This window comes from Trichechus manatus, unplaced genomic scaffold (assembly GCF_000243295.1).
Source record: "Trichechus manatus latirostris isolate Lorelei unplaced genomic scaffold, TriManLat1.0 scaffold00031, whole genome shotgun sequence".
NCBI classification, from domain to species: domain Eukaryota; kingdom Metazoa; phylum Chordata; class Mammalia; order Sirenia; family Trichechidae; genus Trichechus; species Trichechus manatus.
In genome coordinates, this window is record NW_004443967.1 from 15467890 (window position 1) to 15478437 (window position 10548).

Below are 10548 nucleotides of genomic sequence, written 5' to 3' on the forward strand. Positions count from 1 at the left end.
AAGGAAACAGATAAAATCTAAGTTGTAAGAAAATCGTCTAAAGTTCCTAAAGCTCGGAGGATCAGTCCTCCTTTATGCTATGAATATAAAGCAGAATACTCAGAAAGCACGTGGATACTTAAGCAGAGGCTCGGGCACACGGATGAGGTACCTGTCTTTGCTCAGCTGCTGGCTCGGCCAACATCAGTCGCCTTTTGGGTTTCTATTTAATCACTGGAACCACTACCAATTTGGGTCATGATCTGAAGACTACTGCTTTTACTCTCAGACTGATAAGATGGGTAGGGGGAAAAAGGCCAAGCAATTCGTTTCTAAGAAGAAAAGTATTTTTTTTTTTAAATAAAGTGCCCATGTAAATAGCGCGCACACACACAAAACGCGTCACATAGCTCACTTAAGAAACAGAGGGGAGTTGCGAGGTTGGCAAAAAACGTATAATGTGCACCTTATTTGCGTAATTCTTGATATTTTGGAGGCTTTGAGATTCAGTAGTAGTGAAGAAAGAAGTAGGCCCAGTGTAGCTACAATTAAAAAAAAAAAAAGCAACCCCAATGACACCTTGACTATATAAAAGCAATTTAACAGAGAATGGAAAAAATGCTCAGTTGTATATTTTCAGTTCTTTTGAAGAGATATTTTCAAGAAATCCAAGTTAAGATCTTTCTCATTCATCTTTTTAAGAAAAGGAGCCTCAATTTAGGGACAGGGCCTTCTGCATATGCTGTAAATGCTTTTTTTCTGCCTAACTACCCCACTGACTATTGCGGGAACATTTGTGGCTAATTCTTTGTTACTTAGCTCTCTGCCAAGTACTCAGGTTATATCCTGATCTCCAGCAAATGCTCCTGCTCATAAGGGAGGCAGCCATGAGCGTGCTGAGTCAGCACACACCTTCTCCACTGAGAGACACTGACTCCCAGCAAACCCGAGGCAGCCATGAGCGTGCTGAGTCAGCACACACCTTCTCCACTGGGATGCCGACTCACTGCTGGTAGTACCAGCTTTCCGTCTGGGGCAGCATATGCTTCAGCCTGCTTCTGGATGGAAGCTGGCTCTGGAGATCATTTCTAGAAACTCCTCAGAATGCCCTACCCATTCTTTGTTTTCAGAACCTCATGTGGTTTTAGAAACACTTCCTTATTCCCTTTGCAGATGTCAGTAACCGGCAGCACAGGTTTTACCCAATCTGTGTTTGTTTCTTCTACAGTATGAAACATAAGGCATGACGGAAGCAAACATTTAAACAGTTAATTAGCAAACTAACTCTGTTAGGCTAGAATATTACTTACTTGTTCACAGGCCAGAAAGACTACCACATCACCCTTCTCACCAGAGTGGTGAATTTCAAAGATAAGGCGCAAAATAGACTCAAAAGCATCCTTCTGAGCCCCACTCAGGTATACAACCTCCACAGGGGGCTTATTTTTCACTTCTATGAGAGGCACGTTTCCATAGTAAGAACTGAGTTTGCTGCTCAGCAGAGGTGAGGAGTTAATTACGAGCTTCAGTTCTGGTCTTGCCAGCAAAACATCTTTAAGAAGTCCAATTAACACATCAGTTGCGATGCTTCTTTCATGTATATCATCTAAGATGATGACCCCATAGCTACCGAGAAAAGGATTGGACATCATCTCTCTTTGCAACATATCATCCGTACAGTACCTACAGAGAAGAGAATCAAAGTTAGAATACCTTTAAGAAAAGTCATACAAAAAAACTTCCCAACAACAAAACTGCCTTTCCCATATGCTCTTCTCTACGTCAGTCGCTCTAAATCTTTACTGGGCCACAGATTCCTTTAAAATAATGAAATCTGCAGACCTTAAACACAGAAAAATACATATAAACAAAATTCTGCACAATGTTTATGTACGTTCAAGGACCCTCTGAAGACCACCCCTGGACCCCAAGTTAAAGAACTCTGCACCAAATGTTTACTAGGAATATTAACAAGAATTGCATTTAATACTTGCCCTGACCTTCTTAAATGTAAAAAGTAATACCACAAAATACCCTTGTCAGGTTAGTGTTTCTCCCCTCTCTTTCATCAGTGGAGGGGTTTGTAGGCAAAATACACACTGGTCAAAGAAAGAATACAGGAATGGCTATCTCACCTTTCAACCAGATAACAGACTGGGTCATAAAATAAACAATATCACCCATGAGTACTGTGCTCCTTTTAAATAAAACAAAACAAAACACAATCATCTATTTGAGATCAAATGGTCAACTTTTACCCTAAAGCAAAAATGAGAAGGTCAGGAAGGCAAGAATAGTGGAAACGGAACAACCAGGACGGAAATCGTGAGAATGCTGACGCTACATAGAAAATGTAACCAATGTCACTGAACGACGTGTAGAAATTGTCCAATGGGAACCTAATACGCTGTGTAAACTTTCACCAAAACTCAACGAAATATTAAAAAAAAACAATGGCTCTCCTGGCTCAGGTTCACAGTTCCAGCTAGCCTACTGTTGGGACAGTTGGTGGCATGAGGTGGCATTACCCAAATGTTAGTGTCAACAAGTCTGAAATGTGGTGCGCATATTAACTGACCAAACATCTAAAAGGTACCACCTATTTGAGGCCAGCATGCAAACTGGCCTGCATTCCTGGAGTTGGTGGTGGTGGTGGAGGGGTCTCATTGGTGATATTCTATGGGATTTTTCCAGTTCATGCCCATGCAAACCTCTTCTGACACTATTTACATATTTACCTATGTTATTCCTTGAGGAAACCAATCCTGTAGGTTGGACCTTGGCTGGCATCAAGGAATTTATATTTTAGAATGGTCCCACCATTCTCAGAACTGATAAGGTAACTCACTGTGCCTAAAATGTTTGTACAAACAATACACTTAATGCTGAACATCTGCTTTCCTTCTGGGAGTCTGGAATTTTGGTGTGTCCCAGGCAGAGGGTGGAAACCCTGTGGCATAGTAGTTAAGAGCTATGGCTGCTAACCAAAAGGCTGGCAGTTCGGATCTACCAGGCGCTCCTTGAAACTGTACGGGACAGTTCTACTCTGTCCTGTAGTGTCGCTATGAGTCGGAATCGACTTGACAGCAACGGGTTTAGGTAGAGGGTGCCTACATGACCAGCCTCCCATAAAAATCCTGGGCAGTGAATCTCTCATGAGCTTCCTTAGTAGACAGCATTTCACACAGTTGCTGGGGAAGTAAACGTCCTGTGTGGCTCCGCTGGGAGAGGGCTCTTAGACACTTGCACCTGGTTTCCTCTGGACTCTGCCCCACACACTTTTTCTCTCTGCTGGCTACTCTGTATCCTTTTGCTGCAATACATCTTAGCTGTGAGTGTGACCGTATGCTGAGTCTTGGGAGTTCTCCTAGAGAATCGTCAAACCTGGGGGTGGTCTCGGGGGCCCCAGGCAGAACTCAATTTACCCCTTTCAAGGAATAAAGAAAAGGAAGGAAACATTTGTTAGGCTTGCTCTGGATCCTGCAGCTGGCTCCTGTTCGTCTGACCTCTGGGTCTTGGGACCTGAGCTAGCAGCTTACCTGCAGTCTTGCCTACCAATCTTGAGATTCATCGATCTTCACAGCCTGTGAGCAAGAGCCCTGCTCTCTGACCTGCTGATCTTGGGTTCACCAGCCCCTGCGGCTACATGAGTCAGGAGAAGCCTCTATCCTGACCCATGGACTTGGGACATTCCAACCTCTACAACCGCGTGAGCCGTTTCCTTGAAATAAATCTCTCTCTATATATATATTTATATGCTTTATTGGTTTTGCTTCTGTAGAGAACCCAGCCTATGACATCGCTGGTCATCTTTGGCTGCAGGCATCTTTTGACCACCGCCTTGAGCTGCTGTACAGATATTATCATTTTCTAGCTAAGCTATGAAATAAAACTGCTTGAGAAGCACTGGCCCAGAGCAGTCATTTCTCCAATCTTCCTTCTTTCTTTTTTCTTCCTTTTAGTAAGCTTCTGGAACCCTTTGCTCAAACGAAATCCCACAATAAAGCCAAACACAAAAGGGCCCCTGGGAATGCACAGGACTTTGAGCTGAACTTCTGTGATGGAGGCTCATCCTAAGTTCTATGGAAGCCCAGCAGAGGGTTTTCTAGTTTATAGACTATGGGAGGGTCAGGGAAGACTTCCTGGAGAAGGCTGACTCTTGCATGAGTCTGGACTGACTAGGACAAATCAGCCAAGCCCAGAAGAGGTGCGGCACTCCAAGCCAAGGGAACCGCAGGTACAGAGGTATGAGCACATGAAAGCCACATGTGTCAATGTCCACAGTCAAGTGTGGAACCACCATGAGGCAGAGCTCAAAAAGCAAAAGACTGAAGGACTGTGTGGACCAACCGAACTAGCTATACCTTTTTGCTGAGTTTTATGGGAAGTCATGGGAGAATTTGAGACAAGGAATCCCTGATGAAGCCAGTGTGGTAAAACAATTGGTCCGTGTCTGGCTGGTGACCGAGAGAAAAGTTGGTATTACCCACCACGGATGCCTAACAAGTAGAATGCAAGAACAGCACTCTTTCAGAATTGTACAACACAAGCTAAGGGTCGTCAGGAGAGGGCAGATGAGACCCCCCGAAACCAACCTCAGGATGGTTTCACTGGTGCAGCAGTTTTCAAAAGGGATCACGTAGCCCACTTCATGACCGATGTTGACATCCATTTCGTCTGCTACCCGGAGGGCAAGCTGGATGGCAGTCTGCTTGTGGACCTGGGTGCATATCACGCCCCCATGCTGGTAATGGATGGAAAGGCAATATTCAGCACACCACTGAGGAACCTGTAACAGGGAAAAGTTACAATAAAAAACCAAGGGGCGGCAATGTCATAAAAACCCAAACCAAACTCGTTGCCGTCAAGTTGATTCCGACTCACAGCAACCCGACAGGGCAGAGTACAACTGCCCCATGGGGTTTCCAAGGCTGTAATCGTTACGGGAGCAGACTGCCACATCTTTCTCCTGTGCAGCGGCTGGCGGATTCGAACCACCAACCTTTCAGTTAGCAGCCGAGTGCTTCACCACTGTGCCACCAGGACTCCTTGCACTGTCTTACGGCAGGGCTTGCCTTATGAGTTTTTCTTTCACCAGTGGGCTGTGTTATTTAGTGAAACTGTGAACCGCCTGTGCTTATGCATCGAGCAATTACTAGCAAATAAAGACACCAATAAACAGGAGGTAGCAGGGACTGCAGAAGCCAGACTCCCAGACTGAAGAAAGGCCAAGAAAATTAAAGGGCAAAATAATTGCTTTTAACCTCGGCTGTGTTTCTGAAAAGATTAATGTATTGACAGATTATTATTTTCTTCGTGGTTAAAAGAAAGCCCCACCAAAAATATGGCTTCTGATATCATTTATTTTGTTTTAAGCAATGTAAAAAGCATTTAGATTAAAAAGTAAATCAAAATTAAAGCATTTATATTTAAAATCTAAATGATCAGAAAAAAATATCCAAAGAAGCCTACTTAACGGTTCCCTAGTAGTAAAAGCTAAAATATACAATCTATCATTCAAATACAACTAAAAATAAGCCCAATGAGACAATCAACCAACCCATCTAGATTTGGGAAGGGTCAATCCCAAGGTTGCTTTTGAGTCATTTATTTTAAAATCCTTTTATCTAAAACTAATATGTTTTAACTAATATGGATTAATAACTAATATAACTAATATGGATTAATCGATCTTTATCAAGTTCATCTGTGCAAGAATTATTATAGAAGTACTAGATTCATTCGTATGCTACAATCTTAAGTTGCTGTCAATAAATTCTGCTTTTTAACATGTATTTTTAAAGTAAATCATCACAAGAGTGCTTTTTATATAGATCTAAGGTATTTAAAAGTTTTAACATTTTTAATTATCTTGAGTTTTGCTATTTACTAGACTATATCATGGAATTCTTAGATCTTGAGCGTCACTGTAATCTGAAAGAGAAACATAACTCACCTGAAATCATCAGTAACTGCAAAACAAACGATTGCTATTGAACTGCAAACTCCCAGTGACTAAATGTGCAGATGCACTTCCTCCGTTTTAAGATAGGTATCAGTCTTGTCAACTGATTGACAATCAGTAATTCTTTACTGACCACCTACTTGGTACTGTGAAAGATAAAAGTTTAAGAAATCTGGAAACAAGGCAAGACACACCTGGCACCAAAGCCAGGCGTTCCAGGCCTGGTTTGCCCTCATTTGTTACATGTAAATCACAACTTCTCTAGGCTTCCGTTTCCTGACCTGTCAAATGAATGGACTGACCAGATAAGCGTCAACTTTCAAGTCGAGCTCATGGGTTACTTTCCTCACAAGGCTTGCTGTGCCCCCGTAGGTTTTAGATCCCATAGCGTATTCCCGACATGGCACGCATCACACTTCCTGGGCCTACTTGTCCATTTCTAGTGCTCACTCCAGCCCCATCAGACTACGAGCTCTGAGAGTAGAGAGCTATCTGTCTTGGTTGCCAGATAATCACAGTACTCAATAAATATTTGTTGAATGAACAAATTAATTTCTTACACTTCCCAGAAATATTTTTAAATTCTATGATTCTATACAAACTACTTGCATCACTTCACCACTTACCAGTCACCTAATTCCCACCAGGCCACCGATGCTTCTGTGTGATCACTACATAAAGGTGGTAGCCGGAGCCATGGGTTTCTCAGGCAGTCAACGTTTTGTAATTACTCTTTCTAGCACACTGGCAACGCCAGGGTGGCAGTGCTGTGATGACAGTGGACACTGGTTTACATAGCTAGAACTGTCACTGAAGTAACAGTATCCACTGTAAAGGACTTGGATGTGCTGTCTGGTTTTTATTCTTAGGTCTGGGGTAGCCACTTTCAAACTCTAGAAGTTTACATGATTCTAACGATTAGAGGCTATATCCAAGTTTCTGATTTTGTTTTGTGACTGCACTTCATTTCTTTCTATCTACTCATTTAAACAAATTCTTCGAGATTAGATGATTATGGTATGTTTATAATGGTATAAACACCATACAGGCCTATAAGTACAATAAACGGACCAATCCAACATTCTTAATTTTCCTTTTTTGCATTCCTCAACAGAGCAAATTATTTCAGCCATGAGGCAGAGAAATTAATTCAGGGATGGAGACAGCCCTTCCAAATATCATTTAAAATAACCAGCGGAAGACGGAACACATACCTATTGTGCTTAATATGGAGGTGTTTGCTTTTTCAGTCAAGTTTATAGCTCAGTAGGAGTCACAACTAATTACAGAGTCCACTCTCCACTCAAGTGGCTCTGACCACATACGGTGTCTCTCCCCTTTCAGTAACAGTTACACGTCGATAATAACAGTAAGAGATGCAAATGCAAACTGAAAAGGTTATCTGGGAACAGAGAGGAGAGAAAGGAAAGCATCGTCTCATTTATTAGACTTGCTAGGCTTCCCCATACCTTCTGGATCACTAGGCAAGTGGAGGCCCACTATGAAGTTTGATGCCTTAGCAAATGTGAAGTATTGGCTGAAAATGATTGATTCAGCAAATGCTGGCAATGGGAACACTTCATAACTGCAAGGGACACTCAGATTACAGCATTCTCTGCACTTGCAGTAAGTCCTGTACCTACTGCTGGTGTTAGCGTTCCTCGCTCTGATTCGGATTCTCCTCTGGGTAAGTGCTTGGCAGCTTTCTCTTTGTCTCAACAGTACTTTCCTCCTTTCACCACTGAATTGTGCCCTTGTCAGAGGCTTTGTTTCGCTCTCTGTTGTCTCCCTTTGGAAGATACTCCCCCTCTGGCATTTACAACTCAGAGCAACCCTATAGGACAGCACAGAACTGCCCCAGCGGGTTTCCAAGGCTGTAATCTTTATGGAAGCAGGCTGCCATATCATTCCTGCAGAGCGGCTGGTGGGTTCAAACTGCTGATCTTTCAGTTAGCAGCCGAGTGCTTAACCACTGCATCGCCAAGGTTGCTACAGGGTCAGTATGAGTTGGAACTGACTCCACAGCAATGGGCTTGGTGTTTTGGTTCAGCATTTAGAAAGCACTGCTCTGGATGGGCTTTGCCAAGTTGGCACTATGAGACCTAGGAAAGCTTAAATAGCTGCACCTTTTTATGAAGACTTTGTTACTTTTCTTGGAAAGAAAATCTGAATTCTGGGTCATTTGGGCTGTGGCTTAAATGACCTAGGCAGCTCATTCTACCCCCGTAAGCCAACATGTCAGACTGTATGACCGAGGATGGACTGCCTTCAGAACCAAAGGTCAGACATCCCTTGATGCCACAATTCATACAAATCTTGGCACTGAGTGAATACAGGTAGATTCTACCAGCAGAAATTAGTGGCCAACTTTACTCAGTTAATCGGGTGGAGATGTTCTTAGCATTCAGTATTAAGCAACCAAAACCAGTTGCCATCGAGTCGATTCCAATTTATAGCAACCCTATAGGACAGAGGAGAACTGCCCCAGAGGGTTTCCAAGGAGTGACTGGTGGATTCAAACTGCTGACCTTTTGGTTAGCTGCCATAGCTCTTAACCACTGCACCACCAGGGCTCCAGTATCAAGCAAAGTGATGGAGTATGTTAAAAAAAAAAAAAAAAAAAAAGGAAGCTATTTCCTTCAACACATGAAAAAAAATACTCTACCTATGTAAAAAGCTATTTATTTGGGAGCTTGGCAACAGACAACCCCCAAATTTATACATTTGATCTAGAAACTCTCTCCTGGTAGAAAACATGACTTCGAATATTTTCATCCTGACCTCACCTAATAAAGTTTTCACATTCTTCTCAAACCATTTCTGTACCGTGCAATATGTTCTGTACTGTACAATGCATTCTGCATCGTACAATGTGTTCTGTACTGTACAATGCGCCCATGTGTTGATCCTAAGCAATGAAGTGTGCTTCATGCTCTGTCCCAGGCCCACCTCAGCTGGCCTCTAGGATGGGCCAGGTAGGCCACCAGAGTTCAGGTATACCTTGTCTAATAGACACATGGTTAAATATAAATAAATGAAGTGAGAAAAAAAAGTCCTCTATGAAACACCATGTTCCTAAAAAAAAGCTGCCATCAAGTCAACTCCAATTTGTGGCGAGCACATATGTATCAGAGGGCACTGTGCTCCATAGGATTTTCAATGGCTGATCTTTCAGAAGTAGATCACCAGGACTTCCTTTTGAGGCGCCTCTGGTTGGACTCAAACTGCCAACCTTTCCATGATCAGTCAAATGTGTTATTTATTTGCACCACCAGGGGACAACCCTGCTCCTACTGGTCTGTTAAACACATCCTAGTCTCAAGGTCCCCCAAACCAAACCAAAACCAAACCCACTGCCGTCTACCAACTCACAGCGATCCTATAGGACAGAGGAGAACTCCCCCATAGGGTTTCCAAGGAGCCGCTGACGGATTTGAACTGCCGACCTTTTTGGTTAGCAGCCAGAGCACACCGTAGCTCTCAACCACTGCACCACCAGGGCTCAAACCCTCATTTTATATCACTTGTCTGCCCACGATGGCCTGATTCCTCTTCTGCTTTCTCCTCTTAACATTCCCAGGACCGCCAACAGTATCCCTAGTGCCAGGCCCCTAGTTACTTCCTGCTGTGTCAGTACTGTTGCTGTTGCTAGCTGCCCTGACTCACGGTGACCCCCTGTGCTAAAGAGCAGAACTGTTCCATAGGGCTTTCTGGGCTATAATCTTTACAGAAGCAGTTTGCTAGGCCTTTCTTCCACGGAGCCTCTAGGTGGGTTTGAACTACCAACCTTTAAGTTAGCAGCTGACTGCAAACCACTTCCACCACCCAGAGTCCTTCATTTCACTATTAGAATCATGGAATCCAAAAGTTGAAAAAACCAAAAGACTAAACCCTTTGCCATCGAGTTGATTCTGACTCATAGCAACCCTACAGGACAGAGTAGAACTGCTCCATAGGGTTTCCAAGGAGCAGCTGGTGAGTTCAAACTGCCAACGTTTCGGTTGTCAGCTGAGCTCTTAACCACTGCGCCACCAGGGAACCTTAAGGACTACCAATTTGTCCAAAGGTATGAATCCCTACAACATGCCTGCAAGGTGGACATTCTCCCTATGCCTAAGCATGCTCCTGGGGCAGCTCATTCTACCCCATGTGTGATGGTTAATGTTATGTGTCACCTTGGCAAGGCCGTGATTCCCAGTATTGTGTGGTTGTCCTCCATTTTATGATCTGATGTAATTATCCTCCATTTTGTGATATTATGTAATTATCCCTCATTTTATGTGTTGTAAATCCTAGCCTCTATATATTACATGAGGCAGGATTAGAGTAGGGTATATCTTGAGTCACAGCCTTACAAGAGAGCGTGACTCGAGTCCCACCCTTACTCCCTTACTCAAATCACACCCTTACTCAAGTCCCACCCATACTCCCTTACTCAAGTCACGCCCATAGTCAAGTCACATTCTTACTCCCTTACTCAAGTCACACCCTTACTCTAATATAAGGGGAGTTTCCTAGGGGGTGTGACCTGCATCCAGTATATATATGGATGCTCTGGCAACGCTCTCTCTTCTCTGGATCTTGCATCTGGCTAATCAACATCT

At 43.3% G+C, this 10548-nt stretch overlaps 1 protein-coding gene across 1 annotated transcript in view; it reads right to left on the reverse strand.

Moving 5' to 3' along the window:
- The window catches only part of DHX32 (DEAH-box helicase 32 (putative)), a 38097-nt gene that overhangs the window by 23219 nt on the left and 4330 nt on the right, over positions 1–10548 (reverse strand). Inside the window, exons 2-3 of the mRNA XM_023730054.1 lie at positions 4575–4771; positions 1290–1662 (exon numbers count right to left, since the gene is read on the reverse strand). Coding sequence (XP_023585822.1) covers positions 1290–1662; positions 4575–4771 — 570 coding nt within the window. The remainder of the gene's footprint in view (positions 1–1289; positions 1663–4574; positions 4772–10548) is intronic.